Source organism: Thamnophis elegans, chromosome 5 (genome assembly GCF_009769535.1).
Source record: "Thamnophis elegans isolate rThaEle1 chromosome 5, rThaEle1.pri, whole genome shotgun sequence".
NCBI lineage: Eukaryota > Metazoa > Chordata > Lepidosauria > Squamata > Colubridae > Thamnophis > Thamnophis elegans.
Genome location: NC_045545.1, coordinates 89,163,325 through 89,186,640, shown reverse-complemented (window position 1 = coordinate 89,186,640; position 23,316 = coordinate 89,163,325). Strand labels below are relative to the sequence as shown.

Sequence of the window (23,316 nt, the reverse complement as noted above, 5' to 3'; positions counted from 1 at the left end):
TCAAATAACTACCAGATGGCCTTGGCCCCTGCTCTGCCTCCGATGCAGAGTCCTCATCCGAGCCTTCCCCAGACTCCAGGACTGGCCCATGTTCCTCCTCAACCTCCTCATTGTCCGACTCAGCTGCCAGCTCCACTGGCTGCTGTTGGGCCACAACAATCCTTCTCATTGAGGCAAACAATTGTTTCCCTCTTTCTATTCTTTACGCTAAAAACAGAGTGCAGGATAGTGGTCTAAAAATATCGCTCTTGTTTTTAGAAAGCCGGGAGTAAATTGTCACCGCAGCAACTTTTTTGAGTTTAAAAAAAAAAACAACCACAACTTTTCAAAGGCTAAACTTGGAAAGCAGAAGACTGAGAAAAATATGGCTGTGCTTGTTCAAAGCTCCCCACTCCGTAGAATTCAATTCTGTCTGCCTTTGACCAGGATGAAGCCCCAGGCAGTGCTGTACACATTTTAACATTCAAAGCCTGCAGCATCGTAATTAGGGCTTCAGATAAACAGCAAAGCCTCGTGTTGTCATTTTTACAGGATTTGTCGCTATATGCGTGTGTGTTTGTGTGCAAAAGGAAAATGAACAGCAAGGGGAAATGTGTTTAAAAGTATATGCATGTATCTACTGTCGCCATGTTCAATGATGCTGATCAGAAGGAAGGAACATCAAATGGCAGAAGGGAGAAAAACTGGGGTCTGCAACCTTAATTAGCTGTTTAACCCTTTCCCCCCATCATTTTTAATTGCTTGTTCCATGAAAGGAGACAGAGAACATCTGGGAAAGTCAGCCCAGCTAGGGAACAGTCAGCTGTCTCCATTTGCATGCCACTATGCTGATCAGGGGATCAGAAAAGCAAATTTTTCTCTTATTATGTCATGAAATGGGAATAGAGGAAACTTGAACATTTTTGAACAGGTCATTTTAAAATGTTCCTTTTAGCAGGGAAAAAAAGAAGATGATTTTCCTTTTTAAAAAGGAACCTGTCTAGATGTTTATCAGTGCAGTCTTGGGTCATATATCTTTCAGATATAATCGTAATTTGTTGGAGGTCAGTTTGATCTTCTCATTCCTCTTGGGTAAACGGCAGTGTTCAATAAACCATTGTTTCTTATAACTTAGAAACTGTGGGATTCTTCTTCTTACTGGTGGTGTTAAAAATCTCACGTTGCAAAAGATTTTATCCACTGGAGTTGTAATTAATTGATTGGTTATCCTTGTTGGGGTTATAGGTTTGGGTACATAAATTTCAATGGTGGGTTGCCAATTTTTTTTACTACCGGTTTGGGTGAGCTCGTGCATGCACGCAATGTATCTTGGCTTTCGATACCATCGACCATGGTATCCTTCTGCGACGACTGCGGGAGGTGGGAGTGGGCGGCACTGTTTTGCAGTGGTTCTCCTCCTACCTCTCGGACAGGTCGCAGTCGGTGTTGGTGGGTGGGCAGAGATCGTCCCCGAGGCCCCTAACATATGGGGTGCCACAGGGGTCGGTCTTGTCCCCCCTCCTATTTAACATATACATGAAACCGCTGGGCGACATCATTCGGAGGCACGGGATAAAGTATCACCAATATGCGGACGATACACAATTGTATCTGTCCGCCCCGTGCCAACTCAATGAAGCGGTGGACGTGATGAACCAGGGTCTGGAAGCTGTTAAAGACTGGATGAGAGCAAACAAACTGGTGCTCAACCCAGACAAGACCGAGTGGCTGTTGTGTTTTCCTCCCAATAATTTGACCACCGTACCATCAATCAGGCTGGGGGGACAAAACTTATACCCCTCAGATAGGGTCCGCAACTTGGGAGTCCTCCTGGATCCACAGCTGAGTTTTGATCACCATCTATCAGCTGTGACCAGGGAGGCATTTGCCCAGGTTCGCCTGGTGCGCCAGTTGCGGCCCTACCTGAATCGGGAGGCTCTCACGACAGTCACTCGAGCCCTTGTGATCTCTAAGCTGGAATACTGCAATGTGCTCTACATGAGGCTGCCCTTGAAGAGCACCCGGAGACTTCAGCTAGTACAGAACGCGGCCGCGCGAGTGATTGTGGGCGCACCTCGGTTCGCCCACATAACACCTATCCTCCGCGAGCTGCGCTGGCTGCCTGTAGATCTCCGGGTGCAATTCAAGGTCTTACTTACCACCCATAAAGCGCTCCATGGTAGTGGATCTGACTATTTGAGAGACCGCCTCCTGCCAATAACCTCCCTGCGTCCCATCAGATCGCATAGAGCGGGCCTCCTCCGTATTCCATCCGCCAGTCAGTGCCGACTGGCGACCACCCGGAGGAGAGCCTTCTCAGTTGCTGCTCCGACGCTATGGAACAATCTCCCCATGGAGATTCGTACCCTGACCACAGTCCAGGCCTTCCGTACAGCCCTCAAGATCTGGCTAGCCCGTCAGGCCTGGGGATAAATTTTCTTGCCCCTCCCGAATGCTGAGTGAATGTTGTGTTTTAGTACTTTTTAGTTATCTCACAATTTTTTTTCTGTATTTTGTCTTTCACTCCCCTTCCCTTACTATTGTAAGCCGCCCTGAGTCCCCTCAGGGAAAAGGGCGGCCTATAAATGCTAAATAAAATCTAAAAAAAATCTAAAATCTTGTCTTTTTATGTACACTGAGAGCCTATGCACCAAAGACAGATTCCTTGTGTGTCCAATCACACTTGGGCAATAAACTATTCTATTCTATTCTATTCTATTCATTCTTCCATTCTATTCTATTCTAGTCTACTCTAATCTTCATTTCTCCATTCTATTCTATTCTATTCTATTCTATTATTCTATTCTATTCTATTCTATTCTATTCTATTCTATTCCACTCCACTCCATTCCATTCCATTCCATTCCATTCTATTCTATTCTAGTCATCATTCCTCCATTGCATTGTATTGTATTGTATTGTATTGTATTGTATTGTATTCATTCCTCCATTCCATTCCATTCCATTCCATTCCAGTCCAGTCTAGTCTAGTCTATTCATTCCTCCATTCCATCCCAGTCTAATCTAGTCTATTCATTCCTCCATTCCATCCTAGTCTAATCTAGTCTATTCATTCCTCCATTCTATTCTATTCATGAGAAGAAGGAAAAGTAGAATAAAACACAGCTGCTAATTCTTGTTCCCATAAACCCTGGCCTAACCAATGACGGAGCTGATCTTGTTTAACTTCACAGATTTATTTACACTCCAGATAATCTATTGAGAAGAAGATCCTCCCAAATAAATCAAGAGGTCTTGAACAAGATTGGTATGTCAGACAAATGGCTGGAAATATACAGTAGCTAAACTCAATTTCTACATCCCACTTCTCAATGAATAATAAAGCAGTGAGAAGATCGGAAGATTTGATTTGACCCTTGTGAATGGACTTCTCAAATCCAATAGCTGACTAGATGCATTGCAATATATTGTGAGCCTTTTAATTGATTCAGTAATGCAAAAAGCATTGTGCATATGCCTCTCTTGAATTGACTGAACATTCAGGTCAAATTTATTTGACTTGTTGAATTGAACCAGCAGAATGAATCAGGTCTTGGGTGATTCACACACCCCTAATGAATACTTTCGAAGAAAACTCTTTCATTATTTCAATCCTTTGGTACAAAGGACACAACTTAATGAATCAGTGCAGCTGGGTTATCCAACAGCTATTCTACAAACCTGAATTAATAAAATTTTTGAATTCAGTGATTGGCTAAGCCCAAATATGTAAACAGCATTATAGCGTAGCATAATGATATGGTTCACACAATATACCTTTATTGGATTCCCACAGCATGGTGAATCATACATTACTCAACTTATTTTACCTTAGTCTGGCATGTTGTGTAGACTTAGCCTAAAAGATTTATAGTGAGATCTGGATTTCTTATGGGAAAATTAATTGTATGGATGAGATGAGGACTTGTATAATGTAATAGTTAAGATACTGGCACTTGGCAAACCCAGTTTATAGACTTCCCTCAGCTATAGAAGCTCACTGGAGGACTTTGTCCAGTGACTATCAAGCACCAGGAAAATCTGTAGGTCCAGACAGTTCAAATGGGTATAAACATTTAAGACTTAAGCTCTCTACAAGAATCTGAAGTACTAACAACTAAGGGAAATAAGTGGGAGATAAGAGTAGAAGGAATTCAAAGTGGGCTGGACTTAGATCTCTTGTAGGTGCAAAGGGACTCATGAATGATGATGTGTTTGACCCTCCCTTGGGCTCAGGCTGGTTATCTCCTAGAGTGAACCTCAATAGTTAGGCAAAATGCCAATAGTTAGGCAAAAATGTTGTGGCCTGTCAGCTGCTGGCCTCTCCAGCAGCTGAATCAGATGCGGTGGAGGTGTGGGAGTCAAGATCAGCATCAAGGCAACCTTAGAGCTCTGAGGAGAAAGAGGGAATGGAGCTGGCAGAGAGAGGTGGAGCCTGGGCCATCTTTCAGCCCTCAGATGGAGAATTATCAGCCCCCAGATCTAGAGGTGGCTGATGAGGAAGAGGAGGAGCAGCTGGGCCTGGTGCCTGACACATGGATGCTCAGAAGACAGAGGAGAGGAGAACAATGGAAATCTATGGGCCGATCCTTGGGATGGAAGTGCTAGTGCTGCTGGCGAAACCCCATCTAAACTCCAGGGATAAAAGGTGGGGGGTGATGATGACTAGATATGGCAGATAACTATTCATCTCCCTGCAGGACAGACTTGTTAGCCTGCTACGAGAGAGAGGCTTTTTGCCAGGGCTGCTGGCGCTCCTAATAAAGGAATCATTGATTTAACCACAGACAGCTTGTCGTGTTTGGAGAGCGCAGTTAGAACAAGTGAATACTTTATTGTTGATCACCTATATTGCAAGAATCTTACTGTCTGCCTTCTCTTGGGATGCAGCAGATGTAGGTCTAAGGATCCGATCTCAGACATTTTCTTCCTGAACCGACACAAGCTGGGATGTCTTTTTATATCATCTCCCCAGAGAGGCATCGTCTCCTTCGGCTGGTGATTCTACCATGTAATATGGCCTACTTCACGGGTTTATTGTTATGGGGGGAAATTGCAAAGGAGAATGCTATGGATATCACACTGAGCTTCTGCTTGAAAAGCAGAGTGTAAACTAATTGGTTCAGTGAGTGAACGAACGAATGAATAAATGAATGAGGTGACAAGCTTAAATAGGATGATAATACACACTGAACATCTGGCAGCTTAAATATATATATATGATGGAGAATATGTATAGTGAAATAGAGGCTCTCAAAAGTTCATATCCTAAGACCAGTGTAAACCCAATCACCTTCCTTATTTCTCCTGAAAAGAAAACATATCTTATATCTCTAGCTCTTTTGCAGAGGTGTATTTGCTCTCACAGTTTGCAAAAGAATCCACTTTTTCTCCCCCTGAATTACGGCTGCTTTTAAAAAAAAGAAAAAAAAACAGAAGAAGGAGGCTTTTGTTCTGTAAGTAAACACAAGGCAATTAGTTTCCAGCCTCTCTCATGGGACTGAATTGTTCAGATTACAAAGAGCTAATGTTGAATTTAACAGAAGACATAAAACTCAAAGGATAGGATTCAGGTTTGCTTTCCCCCAGGATAATGCATTGAGCTTCATGAAATTTTTATCACATCTAAATGTACCCTTCTGGTAGGTGTAATCTCTCTCTCTCTCTCTCTCTGCCTCTCTCTCTGCCTCTCTTCTCTCCCCTCTCTGTCTCTCTCCTCTCTGTCTTTCTGCCTCTCTTGTTTTCTCTTCTCTCTTTGCCTCTCTCTCCTCTCTATCTCCTCTCTCTGTCTCTCTGCTTCTCTCTCTCTTCCCTTCTCCCTCTCTTCTCTGTCTCTCTCTCTGTCTCTCTCCTCTCTCTCCTCTGTCTTTTCTCTCTCTCTCCCTCCCCCCTCTCTCTACCCTCTCTGTCTCTCTCCTCTCTGTCTTTCTGCCTCTCTTCTCTTCTCTCTCGGCCTCTCTCTCTTCTCTCTCTCCTCTCTTTCTCTCTCTCTCCTCTCTCTCTCTCTCTCTGCCTCTCTCTTCTTTGTCTCTCCCACTCTGTCTCTCTCTCTGTCTCTCTCCTCTCTCTCCTCTCTGTCTTTTTTTCTCCCTCTCCCTCCCTCCCTCCTCCCCTCTCTGTCTCTCTCCTCTCTGTCTTTCTGCCTCTCTCTTCTCTCTCTCCTCTCTCTATCTCTCTGCTTCTCTCTCTCTTCTCTTCTCCCTCTCCTCTCTGTCTCTCTCTCTCTCCTCTCTCTCTGTCTCTGCCTCTCTCTTCTCTCTGTCTCTCCCTCTCTGTCTCTCTCTCTGTCTCTCTTCTCTCTCTCTTCTCTCTCTCCTCTCTGTCTTTCCCCCCTCTCTCTATTTCCCTCTCTCCCTCTCTTTTATTGCACTTCAAAAACTTGTTGACAGCCGTTTTCTTGTGTTTTGTTTTGCTGGCATGAAAAGCGGAAAGTCAGCAACAATTATATTTAGAGATTAAAATGTTGGTTTTTTTTTTTAAAAAAAAAAACATTCTTGCTGGCATTTGTTTCTTCCATGACACAGGAGAAATCCCATCAGGTAACAAAAGAAGCATTGATTTATAAGCCTCCCCCCACATCTTCAGCATGGATGAGAAGCCACAATTTAATATTTTAATGTTTCTATTTTTTGCTTTTATAATGTTGTAAGCCATCCAGAGTTACCTGACGGTCAGATGGGCAGCATCTCAATTTGATAACTAAATATAGGTAGTCCTTGACTCACGAAAGTTCATTTAGTGACTGTGCAAAGTTACAACGGCACTGAAGGAAGGCTATTTTCCACCCTTAAAATCTTTGCAGCATCCCCACGGTCACATGATCAAAATTCAAAATTGATTGGAAACTCACTCGTATTTATGACGGTTGCAGTGTGTAAACCCCTTTTGCGACTTTCAAGCAGAGTCAATAGGGAAGCCAGGTTTACTTAGCAGCCGTGCTACTAACTGAACAATAGCAATGATTAACAACGGCGGCAAGAAAGGTTGTAAAATGCAGCAAAACTCACTTAACTGCTTTAGCGACAGAAATGTTGGGCTCACTTGTGGTCGTAACCAAGGAGTCCCTCTAATGATATACACACAACATCAATTAAATCAAGGAGAAAATACACCAAGGGGAGGAGGAGTGGGATAGAAGAAAGAGGGGTAGAGAGGGCGGGAGAGAGGATGGGAGGGAGGGTGAGAAGGAAGGGAGGGAGTGGACGGGGAGAGAGGAGTGGTAGAAGGGGAGGGGAAGTAGGGTAGAGGGGAATGATGGAGGGAAGATAGAAAGTTGGAGGGGGGCGGAAGAAAGAGGTGTATGGAGAGTGGAAGGGGTATATTGGGTTTCTATTTGAGTTTGAGTTTGAGTTTCATTTTATTTATATTTCTGGGGGTATTGTTGACAAGAGGAATTGCTGTGATTATTGTTTAATGTTGTATGGCCCCGGTTATGCACAGTATATATGTGACTGTATGAAAATGAAAAATGGAAAATAAAAACATTTTAACACTTAATTAAATCAAGGAGAGATCAATCAATCAATCAGAATGGAGCTGGAAGGGACCTTGGAGGTCTTCTAGTTCAACCCCCTGATCAAGCAGTACCTATACTATCTCGGATAAGTGACTGTCCAGTCTCTTCTTAAAACCCCCCAGTGATGGAGCACCCATAACTTCTGGAGGCAAACTCTTCCACTGGTTAATTGGTCTCACTGTTTTAAAAAAAAATCTCTCCTTGATTCCAGGTGGCTTCTCTCCTTGATTAGTTTCCATCCATTGTTTCTTGTCTTGCCATCACCATAGGGTGAGTATCAATAAATGATTATTCTCAAATTTTACTGGACAGCATTCATTGGGGTGGTGGGGAAAAAAAACATCAGAATGAGAGAGAGAAAAGTCCTAACCCCCCCCCCCCACCCCCAAATGCAGTAAAATGAGAGTTGAAACTCTTCAATTACGGAGTTTTCAACATTGAAACTGTGCATTACAAAAAAGATGTTGACACTTTGGGGTGGGGGGAGTGCAAAGAAGAGCAATTAAGATGATCAAAGGCCCTGATGTTGCAGCAAATTGAGGTTTGTAATCTACTTACGAAAGATCAGGACTTGAGACCACGAAGGAAGAGAAACAGGTTTATTGGATGCATCAAGTTCAGCGTGTTCACACACCAAAACCTGAACTGTCCAGGCTCTGCCCAGGATCCTACTTTTATGCCGTGTTCCACACGGTGCTTTCTCAAGGCGTTTCCATACACGAGACAAGCATGACATTTCAAAAAGCAGAAGTTCATTTGGACTGTTACAGCAAAGTACATAGGAGAAATATAAAAAAGAGAAGTTCCTATTTCGTCTTAAGCTGTCAGCAGCTTTTACCTCTGTTCTATCTCTCACCCACGTCTGGCTTCTTGTGCCCCCACTTTACAGGGTCTTGCCACACTGTTCAGCCCTATTTGTAATACTTATGAGGAAGTTGGAGAGAAGAGTTCACTCCAGCTAAAAATCAACTTTGGGACTCCAGGGCACTAGAATAAAAGCCAAACTAAAATGAATTTATAAGGTCCATTCTATTAAGACCACCTAACCTGGCCAGCCACTTGTGGGTGCATGCTGCATCACTGAGACTAAAACATATGAAGAACGGCTGCAGGAATTGCGTATGGCTAGTCTAAAGGGGGGAAAAACAGAATTGGGGGGGGGGGACATGATAGAAGTATTCCAGTATTTTAGGATCTGCCACAAAGAGAAGTTCAACTTATTTTCCAAAGCACCAAAGAGCAGGACAAGAAACAATGGATGGAAAATAAACGAGAGAAGCAACCTGAAATTCAGGAGAAACTTCCGAACAGTGAGGACAATGAACCAGTGCAACAGCTTGCCTTCAGACATTGTAAGGTCTTCATTATTGGAGGTTTTTAAGAAGAGACTGGATTTGTCTGAAATGGCATAGGATCTCCTGCTTGAGCAGGGGGCTGGACTAGAAGACCTCCAAGGTCCCTTCCATTTCTATTCTGATTCAGATTCTATGCCATATTTGGTGCTGGATGGGGTTGTATTGCCATAAACAGATCCAGTGCGCAACCTGGGAGTCCTTACCATACAATAGCAGAGTTGGAAGGAACCTTGGAGGTCTTCTAGTCCAACCCCCTACCTAGGCAGGAACCCCTATACCATTCCAGACAAATGGCTATCCAACATCTTCTTAAAGACTTCCAATGTTGGGGCATTCACAACTTCTGGAGGCAAGCTGTTCCACTGATTAATTGTTCCAACTGTCAGGAAATTTCTCCTCAATTCTAAGTTGCTTCTCTCCTTGATTAGTTTCCACCCATTGCTTCTTGTCCTGCCCTCAGGTGCCTTGGAGAATAGTTTGACTCCCTCTTTTTTGTGGCAACCCCTGAGATATTGGAAGACTGCTATCATGTCTCCCCTAGTCCTTCTTTCTAATAAACTAGACATACCCAGTTCCTGCAACCGTTCTTCATATGTTTTAGCCTCCAGTCCCCTAATCATCTTTGTTGCTCTTCTCTGCACTCTTTCTAGAATCTCCACATCTTTTCTATATCGTGGTGATCAAAGCTGAATGCAGTATTCCAAGTATGGCCTTACCAAGGCATTATTATTAACACTTCTGGACTCATGACTCAAAGCTAGCCTGCCTTTTGAGTGGTGTACTGGGGAGGTATGTTTCCAAAAGATAATTGCTTCAGGTCTAAATAAGTAAACTCAGTTTGATTTCCTTCTAAATTCCTCCTTAAAGTTAAAAAAAATTAAATACAAGGGAAGTACTATTTCATTGAATCATTGTCAACTCATCAAGCATTTGGGTGTCTGTTATCAAGTTGCCATGGTAAGGAAAGGGGGGAGTGCATTCCACACATACCTACGGCTAGAGTCCGATCTCAGATCACTACAGCAGGCTTGTGAGGCGTGCACCTCTTTGGTGAATGTGATTTATGACACAGACCGAGGGGAGGAAAGAAACAGAGGCAAAATTCAGCCATAATTTAAATGAGGTCAGATCTGATTGCAATGGGGTATTGCCGAAATGGTGTTCCAAATAAATGCCTGGATTTCTTTTGAAACTTGGCTCGAAGCTCATGAATTACTTAGAGCATCTTTCGGAAACCTGACAATCATATTTTTATAAACATGTATGAACATTTTTAAAATTAACATTTTAAACACAAAATAAAGCTAACAAGGACTAACATTTAGAATAAAAGGAGAGCAAAAACAGAAACGCGGAAATCAAATGATTTCCAATTTTCTTTTCAAGTAGTTATAAGTACAAATACTATAAAAAAGCTCTACCCCATGATTACAGCATTATTTATATTTCCTTTATAATCTGTTATTTTTATTGTAATCCTCAGAATTATATTTCATGATTTTATATTTTCCCTGCTATTCGAGAATTTCAATAGCAAGAAACAATTGCCTTGTAAGATTAACCAAGACTGCAATTCCTAGATGTATGGAAAATCTAGCCTCTAAAATTATACACATATGACCTTTAAATTCACAAATACTGCTTCGGTTTTCTCCCACGATCTGATATTGCTATATCTGTGGTTCTTATCTCTAAAAAGGTCTATTCCTCTAGCAAATCTTATAGTTTCTTTCAAACCAAGTAAGATTTCGACTGACCAGAAATTTGTGGACATTCTCTTTTGTTTTGTTTTTTTCAAATACACACAATTTAGTTTTATAAATATATACACAACTACACAAACGAGGGAGCCAGTGAGCCAATTTCTTGTTGCATGTCAGGTGGAATAAGTATTCTGTCACTCACAAGAATTAATCCCTGTGAAACTGTTAATCGTCCATTGGAAAAGGAGGAGAAAGAGGAAGAGATAATTGAACGGTATTGTCACTCAGAATATACCATATTTCTGGAACCATTAATGTTGCAACAAAATATCATTGCTTTTTGTTTTCCTTCATAAAAATGTAGGTAGGTAGATAGAGGGATAGAGAGGGAGAGAAAGAGAGAGAAATACAGTAGGTAGGTAAGGAGAGAGAGTAGTTAGTTAGTTAGTTAGTTAGTTAGTTAGTTAGGTAGTTAGGTAGTTAGGTAGTTAGGTAGTTAGGTAGTTAGGTAGGTAGCTAGGTAGGTAGGTAGGTAGGTAGGTAGGTAGGTAGGTTGACTCCCTCTTCTTTGTGGCAATCCCTGAGATATTGGAATCTTTAACTTAGCCACCTCATACATCTGATGAAGTAATCTGTAGCTTACAATTGTTTATACAGGTAGGGTCCTTACAATACAATAGCAGAGTTGGAAGGGACCCTGGAGGTCTTCTAGTCCAACCCCCTGCCTAGGCAGGAAACCCTATACCGTTTCAGACAAATGGCTATCCAACATCTTCTTAAAGACTTCCAGGGTTGGGGCATTCACAACTTCTGGAGGCAAGCTGCTCCTGATCCTGAGGTAGTCCTCAACTTACAACAGTTCATTTAGTGACTGTTCAAAGTTACAATGGCACTGAAAAAAGTGACTTATGGCCGTTTTTTACACTTAGGACGGTTGCAGCATCCCCATAGTGATGTGATCAAAATTCAGACACTTGGATATATTCTGATCTAAACAGTTAAGTATAAATAAGTATGGAATAGTATACGCAAATAAGTAAAGAACAAGGGGACCAAGAATGTATGATATGAAAGTATGGGGGGGGGGGAGAACCCCAATTTTAAAGACATATCGATATGGAACTACTGTATAATGGAATTTTTCCTTTGTTTTATGGTGGGCTTTTTTTTGCTATTTGTTCTTCTGTTGTTTTAATCTCTGTCTTGTTCTGTTTATATGTTTAAAATAAAAAAAATAAAAAAAATTCAGGCACTTGGCAACTACTGTATTTTTCGGAGTATAAGGTTTTGAAGAGGCAAATTTTAAAAAAAAGTAGGTAGGTAGATAGAGGGAAAGAGCGGGAGAGAAAGAGAGAGAAAAACAATAGGTAGGTAAGGAGAGAGAATAGATAGGTAGGTAGATAAAGGGATAGAGAGAGAGAGAGAAAGAGAGAGAGGGGGAGAGAGAGAGAGAGAAATGCAGTAGTTAGGTAAGTAGGTAGGTAGATAAAGGGATAGAGAGAGAAAGAGAAATCAATATAAAGAGATAGAGAAATACAGTAGGTAGGTAGGGTGAGAGAGAGAGTGTGTAGGTAGGTAGAGGGATAGACAGAGAGAAATAGGGAGAGAAATAGAGGAGCTCTCTGAAAGCCTGCACAGCCATTTTGGTGAAGGGGCGGAGCTTCAGGAGACAAAAAATGCTGCATTCAATAAATGCACCCAGATTTTCAGCCTCTTTTTTGAGGAAAAAAGGTGCATCTTATACTCTGAAAAATATGGTAGTTCATATTTATGATCGTTGTTGAGTCCTAGGGTCATGTGATCCACTTTTGCAACCTTTTGACAAGTAAAATCAATGGAGAAACCGGATTCACTTAACAACCGTGTTGCTCAATTAACAACTGTGGCAAGAAAAGGTTATAAATGGAGCAAAACTCACTCAACAAATGTCTCACTTAACAACATATATTTTGGGCTCAACTGTGGTTGTAAGCCGATGACTACCTGTATTCCTTACTTATGACTGTAATGGAGCCGCAAATTTCAATTGTTAGTTGTGCCAGTCATTAAGCAGATCATCCCTTGACCAACCAAAATTTTATGACATTTTTATGGTGGTCATTAAGTTAATCAACACAGTTGTTAAACAGAGTCACGATAGTGAAGGGAATGCATTGTTCGCGATGGGCGTTATTTTGCCAGAAAGCGGAAGTAAACATTAGTTTCCAACCAATCATCTGACTGCAAGAGGCGGCAAATATCCGCAAGAGTATGTCAGCTGCTGAGCGATTATGTGATCATAATTATGTGATTGTGTTGTGTGTGTGGATGTCAGAACTTTGAATCTTGGTTGTACATATCTTTTGGGGGGATCTGGTGTAAGTTTGAACAGTCGTTAAATGACCGGCTAAGTAAAGTGAAGGACTGGTTCTTGACTTAAGACCATAGATAAAGGTAAAGGTTCCCCTCGCACATATGTGCTAGTCGTTCCCGACTCTAGGGGGCGGTGCTCATCTCCGTTTCAAAGCCGAAGAGCCAGCGCTGTCCGAAGACATCTCTGTGGTCATATGGTTGATATATGACATTAAGGCCATAATTGAGCCCAAAACCTCTGTTCTAAACAAGACATTTGCTAAGTAAATTTTGATCCATTTTTCTTGCCATTGTTGTTGAATGAACCACTGTAGTTGTTAAGTTAGTAACATGGCTGTTGAGTGAATCTGGCTTTTTCATTGACTTTGCTTCTCAGTGGGTCGCAAAAGGCGACCACATGATTCCTGGGCACTGCAACCAGTTGCCAAGCCTCTGAATTTTGATCATGTGACCATCAGTCTGCTGCAGGGGTGGGTTCCGGCAGGCCCTACTACCGGTTCGCTCGTGTGCGTGCTGCTTGTGTGTGTGCTGCTTGTGTGCTTGCCATGTGTCTATGCATGCTTGATGCGCACTGTGCATGGATGCCCAATGCAATGAAAATTGTTCTGCAGAACCGAAAAACAAGATGGCACCGCCTGTGGCGCTGCCCGGAGAACTGATTTGGGGACATGGGGGAGCCTGGGTTGCTGCCAGTTCCAGCGATCCAGGCCACCAAACCACTACCAGTTCGGCCAAACTGGTCCAAACTGGTAGGAACCCACCACTGGTCCACTGCAACAGTTGTAAGTGTGAGAAATGGTTATAAAGTTACTTTCTTCAGGGCTGTTGTAACTTTGGATGGTCACTAAATCAACACTTGTAAGTTGAGGCGTTACCCCTATCACACTTATTCCGTAGTGACTAATTTCAGCACTCAAAACAATTAACAGTAAAGTGTTGTTTGGCACGGCTGTAAAGTCCATCTCATTTATGTCCCCACTGCTAAATGAAGGCTGTTTTGTGAAATTCATTTAAAGATGGTAGGATCGCTGCCAGTTATGCTACCGATATTCCAGTGTCCCCTTCAGATTTCTTTTCCTCAAGCTACTGATTCTTAGAAGGTTAATTCCTACAGCAGCTTTCACTTTCTTAGCTCTGAGGTAATTCCGTGTCTGTTTATACAATATCCATAATGGGTGAGGGGGATTGTGTGTGTGTGTGTGTGTGTGTGTGTGTGTGTGTGTGTGTTCCATTTCAGCTTCTGATGTGTTTATGGCTACAGGGACTTCAAACCATCATGTTCCTTTGCAGTAACTCCATAAATCAAATTTCCTTCATGAACATTAAAATATGCTCCGGGTGCTGCCGAAGCTGAAACATTTCCCTAAAATAATATGAGAGTGACTCAAATTCCCCAAAGTGGTATTTGAAAAGGGGAAAGGGGTGGAGGGAGACACAAAACCATCCAAATGGTATAATACCCATAATTAATTTGGCACCTGGGTTTAACTGGATCTGCCAAACTCTATTGGCAGCATCAGGCAATGAAAATGTTGCAGTAATCTATAATAAATAGGATGTACCAGTGATTCTCAACCTTGGCGGTTTGAAGAGGTGTGGACTTCAACTCCCAGAATTCCCCAGCCGCAAATACACTGGGCAACTCTCCCTTCACAACAATACTTAACTGCTTCAGGCCTGTGAGTGTGCCATCTTTCAGGGATACAGGTAGCCCTCAACTTACAACCATTCATTTAGTGACCATAAGTTTTCACATTTATGAGTGTTGTAGCATCCCCATGTTCACACAGTCAGAATTTTGGCCCTTGGCAACCGACCAATGGTGGGTTACGACCGGTACGCCCCGGTACGGGTGCACAGGCTACCGTTCCAGTACAGTGCTCCGGAGGGCCCACCTGCCCGCCCGCGCTCCTTACCAGTATTTGAGCTCTTTGGGGCTTCCATGCACATGCATGGAGCAAACGGCGCCTGCGTGATGCTCTGCCAAGCACCTGGAGCGTCACAGAGGTGTCACTGAGCGTCACAAGTGGTAGGTATGCATGCACACGCTGCCCACGTTCATGTGGTCGACACCGGGCCCTGTTGTACCATACCGGTTGCAATGCGATCCGGAACCCACCACTGCAACCAACATATATTTATGACGTGATCATTATCTGCCATGTTCTCAGATGGCTTCCGACAAGGGAAGCCAGATTCGCTTAATGACCACATGACTGCAGTGATTCATTTAACGAATGTGGCAAAAGGGTCAGGATTGCTTATTTAGTATGACGGTCACTAAGTGTTGTATATTATGATTTAGGAGGAACGTAATTTTATGATGACTGATTATGATTGATCACTTATAGCTTTTATCTACACTAAGAGGTTATACACCAAAGACAAATTCTGTGTGTGTCCAATCACACTTGGCCAAAAAAGAATTCACTTCTCTTCCTTTCCCTTCTCTGCCCTTCACTTCACTTCACTTCTCCTCCCTCTTCTCCCCTAGTCTAGCCTAGCCTAGCCTGCTCCATTCCATTCCATTCCAGTGGTGAGTTTCAGATCCCATTGCAACTGGTACAGTGTAATGGGGCCCTGTGTGATCTACATGAATGTGCGCAGCACACACATGCGTCCTTACCTCCCATGACACCTCCGCGATGCTCCAGCTGCTCGGCGGAGCATCGCACAGAAGCTATATGCTCTGTGCACGTATGTGGAAGCCCCGAAGAGGTCAAATACATATAAGGATGGCGGCAGGTGGGTGGGCCCTCCAGAGCACCGTACCGGAACAGTACCTGATATTCCCAGCAGGCACCGGTATGCCCGTACCAGGACATACCGGTCGTAACCCACCACTGTTCCATTCCTTATTCTGTTCTATTCTATTCTGTTTCATTCTGTTCCTTATTCTGTTCTATTCCTATTCTATTGTATGCAATGATATTCACTTAACAACTGCCTTGCTTAGGAAGAGAAATTTGGGGCTCAGTTGTCATCATAAGTTGAGGACTACCTGCATTGGTGTCATGGATCTATTAAAAAAGGTGAAGGAAACCCTGTGGATTTTACTCTGCTGGTTGTTGCTAGTCAGCCCTGTCCAAAGACATTTCATGTCATGTGGCCAGCATGATGTCATGGAGCACTGTTACTCCCCCCCCCTGAAGTGGTACCTATTTATCTACTTGCATTTGCATGTTTTTGAACTGCTATGTTGGCAGGAGCTGAGACGAGGACGGGAGCTCACCCCTGCACGTGGTGCTTGGGTCTCGAACTTGGGCTGCTGCCTTTCTGGCTGACAAGCTCAGCACCTTAACCTCTGAGCCACCTCGCCACCAGTCATGGATATACACTAGTCAATAAATTCAGGTAACACAGATATAGTTTCAACTATTGCACATTGGACTAGCCCCTCGGTTCTGCCTTACTTTGAGAAACAGTGGAATTGATATATATTCTGAGGGTTCTTCATCTTTGTTAGAGAAACCTATAAAGTTCCTATGTTGGACTCAACCTACCATATACCACAGTAGTGCCATAATGACATACATTTTTTTTTTCTTGGCAACAGAAGGTTGTATATTTGCCCAAATAACAGTATGTCTTAAAATCATGCTTGCTTTCTCTGCAACTGGCTGCCGGCTATAAAAAAATTTTCTAACCAACATAAAGTTGATTCCCAGGGCTTGCAAAACAGATAGTGATTCTTGGGAGATGTTGGCAGGCTCTGGAATATTTTGCAGACAAATACTTCTGAATCCATTTCGCCACAGGATGCCTAGCCATGTTTTTATTTTTGCAAAGATGCTTCACATGATTTGGAATTGTTTTTTAGGCATCCAAAAAGAAATACTCATTTGGGGGGGGGGGGGGGTCATCATGTTTTTCAGTCAAGTGAAACAATATTCGGATCGGACATTGGTTTATTTATTTATTTATTAGATTTTTTTTAAACCCCCCCCCCTAGTAACTTAAGGCAGCGAATGTATCTAATACTCCTTCCTCCTCATCTTTTTCCTCACAACAACAACCCTGTGAGGAGGGCTGGGCTGAGAGAGGGTGACTGGAGTAATTCACTAGCTTGTTTTCAGGCCTAACACTGGACTAGAACTGATCATCTCCTGGGGATTGGCCACCATCAGATTAACAGAGTTGGAAGGGACCTGGTAGGTCATCTAGTCCAACCCCTGGCCCAAGCAGGAGACCCTATACCCGTGATGGTGAACAGTGGCACGCGGAGCCATTTCTGACAGCACGTGAGGCATTACCCTGTCAGCTCCAGCGTCCATGTGTGCGCTGGTCAGCTGATTTTGGCCTTGGTTTTTGGCCGTTTTTTGCCCTCCGGAGGCTTTAGGGAAGCCTCCTGAAGCCTCCGGAGGGCAAAAAAACCCAGTCCAATGTGCAAACTGGAAGACAGAAAATGGGCCATTTCCGACCTCTGAAAGGCCTCCCGGAGGTGGGGGGGGCAGGGAGGCCGTTTTCACCCTCCCCAGGCTCCAAGAAAGCCTCTGAAGCCTGGGGAAAGTGAAAAATGGGTTCAGTGCCATCATGGGGTCATGCGCATGTGCAACAGTTCATGCACATGTGCAGGGTGCATAGAATTATGGGCACACACATGACCCCCCCTGTGCTCCTCCCTCTTTTGACAAGCCATGACAAAAAGGTTAACCATCACTGCCCTACACCATTTTTTAGCCCAATCTCTTCTTGAAAGTCTTAAGTGATGTAACTCCCACAACCTCCAACTTACTTAAGGCAGGACTAGAACTCATTTCTGGCTGGCCCCACCCACCCCTCCCCTCCCAGGAGTCCCCACACAGCCTGTTTTGGATACAAGTAAATACAGGGCATACACAGATGCTATGGGAGGGTGAAAAACGGGCCCACTGGAAGTTTGGGAAGGCCGGAAACAGGCCCATTTCCGGCCTTCAGAGCCAGGTGAGGTTGTTTTTGCCCTCCTGAATGGTTGAGGAAAGTCCGTGGAGGCCTGGGAGGGCAAAAACGCCCCCCACCATGGTGCAGGAGGCTGACTTGGTCACTCCGACCATGGCCACGGCCATCAACAACTGGGCGGAGAACCCCTTGCTTAAATGTTTGAAGCCCACCCCTGGATGTGAACTCAGAGCCGGTCTCCGAGATGCAGGACAAAACCACCGAGTCGAGAATCCTGCACTCTGGTGAAGTGAGCACCTAATGAGCAAGCCGAGAGATGCGTCTTCCACAAGCCAGCTCAGGCTCTCATTATTAGCAAGTGCTGAGCAGAGAAAACCTCACCTGTGCAGGCAAAGAGAGGAGAGGCTCTCATTGTGCAGAGACGGCTTTCTGACGCTGGAAGCAACTTCAGCATCTGGCTTTTGTGGATCCACGTTCTTGACTTCCTGCTTCGTTTTTTGATCTTGGCGTGTTCTTGGCCAAGACTCCGCGGGTGCTTTTCAGGCTATTGTGTGTGGTATTGCATTACAGACTGTCTGCTTATATATTATGCCTTCCCTTCAGCCTCTAGTCGGTTGCCTGTCCTATTTTTTTCCCCGCCTGCTTCCACAATTTTTCTTTTGTTGTCTCTCCCTGCCTGTCTGCTGCCATCTCTCCAGACAAGTCTCTTGCCGTTTTTTCTTCTCTTGCAAACCTATCCATCCTAAATTCAAGGGGTGTGTTATTCCCGCCCAGCAGCTCTGCAAACCTCACTCCCAAATTCATGCAACAGAAAAAAAAAACCTGCTTGGATTTTTCCTGTCAACTGCCTGGGCTTTTTCTTCTCTTTGCTGAATCCAGGGCATAAAACAGGGGTGGGTTCCTGCCGCCATTACTACCAGTTTGGCACTCCATGCGTATGCACATTTGTACTTAAAACAATCTGTGCATGCGCACATTAAAAAAGGGGAAAATACATTTTTTTTCAATGAAGATTGTTCTGCGCATGTGCAGAACATAAAATCAAGATGGTGACATCGAGGATAGGACCAGTACGGCTACGTGTCTGCCGGAGTTATTACCTAGTTACTACCTAAGAGCCGAGGTGGTGCAGTGGTTAGGGTGCAGTACTGCAGGCCACTTCAGCTGACTGTTATCTGCAGTTCAGCGGTTCTAATCTCACTGGCTCAAGGTTGACTCAGCCTTCCATCCTTCCGAGGTGGGTGAAATGAGGACCTAGACTGTGGGGGCGATATGCTGACTCTGTAAACCGCTTAGAGAGGACTGAAAGCCCTATGAAGTGGTATATAAGTCTAACTGCTATTGCTATTGCTATTCAGCCGAACTGTACCGTACCGGTAGGAACCCACCTCTGACACAAAAGCGAAAGGGACGCTGGGTTGGAATGTGAAGCTCTTCAGAGCCCGGGACATCTAACTCCTTCTAGTCTGCCTCCTTGTGGTGCACCCTGGATAGTGTGACAGCATAAACTAAACAGACTAGTAGCTACTACTCTCTATACCTTCATGGCTCACAAAATACTTGGAAACAAAGGGAGTTTGTAATTGTGGAAGGGTGAAACTTACCAGGGGTGACTTCTGGCTTTTGTTAGTGCTGGTTCACTCAGGGACGTGCATTGTGGGTGTGCATGCACAGTAATAAAAATAATTGCAAGATGGTGGTGCCATAAAACTGCTTTGGGGCATGGCCAGCTGAGTTACCACCTACTTGGCCAAACCGGTCCAAACCGGTAGGAACCCATCTCTGCAACTCACCCATTTCTGGCACGTGCCTATGTTTTCTTTCAAATTTTCATCTGGTGGGACTTTCTATACTGGCTTAGAGAAATTCAGATAAAGGCTTGTGAAAACAAGGGTGACTCAAACTTCTATTCAGCTAACCTGAGAGCTAGGCCCAGCTTCTTTAGCCTTCATCTCTTTGGGACCATTAATTGCTAAGCCTAGATAAAGAAAGGGCTCAGGGGCTAAGATGCTGAGCTGGTCGATCAGAAAAATTGGCAGTTCGGTGGTTCAAACCCTTAGTGCCGCATAACGGAGTGAGCTCCCTTTACTCGTCCCAGCTTCTGCCAACCTAGCAGTTCGAAAGCATGTAAAAATGCAAGTAGAGGAATAGGAACCACCTTTGTGGGAAGGTTATAGCGTTCGAGGTGCTTTAGATGGGGTGAAATCACTCATGAGCTGCATTCTAAAGTGCTTCTGCCAGGGGAAATAGAACTAATAAATGCTGCATGCAGCCCTTCTGTGCTCTGTTTTCGCTGATAGGGTTGTAGAAAGCCGTTGCAGCTGGAAACAGAGCTCGGCAGCCCGTTTTCGCCAAAGGTGCCATCAACACAAGTGACGTCAAGCTGGCCACACCTACCCTGGCCACACCCACCCCAGCCCCCTAAGGTCAGACACGACCTTGATGCAGCCCTCAATGAAATTGAGTTTGATACCCCTGGCTTACATCAAGACCAAAAAAAACCCTCCTGTCCTCCTTCTGTCTTTCTCTCTCTCTCTTCTTTGTAGTGCTGGCTTTTAACAAGGTCCTAATAATCACTCCGTTAAGGCTCCCTGATCAATCTTTGATCAGTTCTGAGCTTCTTACTCAGCCCCTTCCAAGTCTCAAGCAATTTCCAAGTGCAACTTTTGTGGCAAATGCATAAAAGTGGCGTCGACATCCTAGCATCGACCCCGGCTTCTCATCACTTTGACACAAAATCAGTTTGCTGCGGATGACATTTTTGCCTCTCCTGGTGTGTGAAGCAGTCCTTTATCTTCTCGGCAGCTTACTCCTGCCTCTTCTGTTCCGTCTAGAATCCCTTTTTATATCAGAAAAGGTATTGGATTCCTCCTCCTCCAATTTCTTGATTAGGATCACATTTCACGAGAAAGCCAGCTCCTTGTCAAGTTCAGTATCTCCCCTATTGGCAGGAATCCAGGCAGGCTGCTCTGATACAAATCACATTTTTCCTGGCCAAACCTCTTAAAAAAATTAAACAAAGCTTTGTTGCAGGCAAGTAGAACTCAAGAGGACAACAAATCTATTGTCTAACAGTTTCTGGATTCACAGTGTGGGGGGAGAAACAGAAGGCGATGCAATAATCCAACTTTCATTTACTGTTCTGACCTAGGCTTCCCGAGAAAGTATAAATCACAATCTTAGTCCTGCAAACCCCTCTTTTATTTATACGGCTGTGAATTATGGTCATTCACAGTCCGCACAGCTTCACAAACAGCCTGTGAAGATGCCGACAGATGTCTGCTCGAGTTGCCACAGTTTTTCAGGGGAATGTTGGTAAACACACACCTTATCTCCCTTGGAATGCTTCCAGAAACCTAATTGCCAAATGCAGAGCAAGGCCAAACTTTTCAAGCTCGAATCGACCAGATGAACTAATTGCTTCCTGCAAAAGCTCATGTCCTGTTCACTTCTCTTTTATAGGAGGGGCCAATCATCTCCAAGCCTTTCTCCCAAATCGAGTCTATATTCTGAATTGTTCTTGCCTTCCGGCAGCTCTGCGCATGCGCACACTGGGAACAGGCTCCTGCTGTTCTTCTGCCTCACTGATGTCAGACTCTGGAGGCAGCAAATTAGTACCAGATGGCCTTGGTCCCCTCTCTGCCTCTGACGCAGAGCCCTTGTCTGTCCGAGCCTTCTCTGGACTCAAGGACTGGCCCAGTTTCCTCCCCAACCTCCTCACTGTCCGAATCTGCTCTGCTGGCCACTGTCGGACCACAACATTTACTTAAGAAGTATGATGAGTTTGTTCTACTTTGGACCATTGTAAAACCTGGAAGACTTTTGACCAATTATATCGTCTTGGTTAAGCACTCTTACTCTTGAGTCAATTAATCTTTTGCTTCAGTCAATATCCCTTTAGTAAACTGCACACCAGAAGCTTTCTAATGAATATTATTAGCTTTACATGCAAACAGAAAGTACTTACGGCAAAACAAGTAGTCAACACTCATCTTTGTCTCAAATCAATTTCTCTCTTTGGAGAAGTCAATAGTGGATGTGCTACGGAAGATCTGATCAGATGGGCCTCTGTTTACCAATAATCTCTAGAGCTATTAGACAGTATTTACCCAATATGTTGCAAACCCTCACAAACAAGGCCATGAATTAGTTTCAGAATGTCTATTCAAATGAAATGAAGCTCAATGGGTAAGATATAATAACACACAGCTATGATTATAAAGCACGCTTTGATTAAGCTGAACTATACATCCAATGTGCCTAATAAAAAATTGGCAGCCCTGACTGACATATTTTAATAGAGCAGATTAAAAACTAACTTGCCGGTGGGCTCTATGTCTAATAGAAGCTAGAGGTAAGGCCATTATCATTGGCCACTGCAAAAAGGCTAGTTCATTTTAAGCATGTGGAATTTGTTTAGTTACCTTCAAAAGGGAAAGAGGAGAGTAAAGTTGAAACAATACCCTTCCAAAAAAGGAAAGGAAAAAAGGGAAGGGAAGGAGAAAGAGGAAAAGGAAGAGGAAGGGAAAGGAAACCAGACGCAGAGAGAAGGAGAAAAAAATAGGAAGAGGAAGGGAAAGGAGAAAAAGGAAAAGAAAGGAAAGGAGAAGGAGAAGGAGGGAGAAGGAGAAAGAGGAAAGGAAAGGAGAAAGTGAAAAGGAAAGGAGAAAGTGAAAAGGAAAGGAAAGGAGGAAGAGGAAGCGAAAGGAAAAGAAAGGAGAAAGGAAAGGAGAAGGAGGGAGAAGGAGAAAGAAAGAGGAAGAGGAAGAGAAAGGAAAGGAGAAGGAGGAAAGGAAAGCAAAGGAGGAGGAGAAGGGGGGAGAAGGAGAAAGAGAAAGAGGAAAGGAAAGGAGAAAGAGGAAAGGAAAGGAAAGAAGAGGGTAGATGGTTACGGAGAAAGTGTCTGTTTCCTTTACCACATTTTCACTAAATTTAAAAGCAATTAATCTTCCTTTGCATTGATACAAAGATGTAAAACAGTGTTTGTCAACCTTCGCAACTTTAAAATGGCTTAGTACCCTGGTTGTTGAGTAAATCTGGTGTCTCCATTGATTTTGCTTGTCAGAAGGTCACAAAACCAGATTGCATGAGCCTGGGACACCTCAACTGTCATAAATACGAACCAATTGCCAAGCATCTGAATGTGGCCCTGGGGATGCTGCAATGCGCGTAAGTATGAAGAATTGTAACTTTGAACAGTCACTAAATGAACTGTTGTAAATCAAGGACTACCTGTACTTCTGTTCAGGAAGGAGCACACCTTCCAAGAAGACCTGCGATGAAATCGTAGCTCCAACATCTTCCCTACAAACTGCTTCCTTTGCTGCAAGATGGCAAAAGGCACTCCGGAGGCTGCCAGCCCTTACAATTTACACACAGTAGGAGCTACAACTCATCTTGGTTCCTGGAGCACAGCTCACCGACTGCCTCCTCGGAGCCACCAGGGGTCCTGTTCAACTAATGAGATTATTTGCAATTAAAGATTGAGCTAGCAGGGAAATCTTTCTCGCTTCCTCTTTCTGCCTGGCCCAGA

The 23,316-nt window shown here is 43.8% G+C and overlaps 1 protein-coding gene across 1 annotated transcript in view; it reads right to left on the bottom strand.

Annotated features, from left to right (window-relative positions):
• The window catches only part of CDH4 (cadherin 4), a 425,687-nt gene extending 403,861 nt beyond the window's left edge, over positions 1-21,826 (bottom strand). The window contains exon 1 of the mRNA XM_032219093.1: positions 21,751-21,826. Coding sequence (XP_032074984.1) covers positions 21,751-21,775 — 25 coding nt within the window. The 5' untranslated portion in view covers positions 21,776-21,826. The remainder of the gene's footprint in view (positions 1-21,750) is intronic.
• Positions 21,827-23,316: the final 1,490 nt, after the last annotated feature.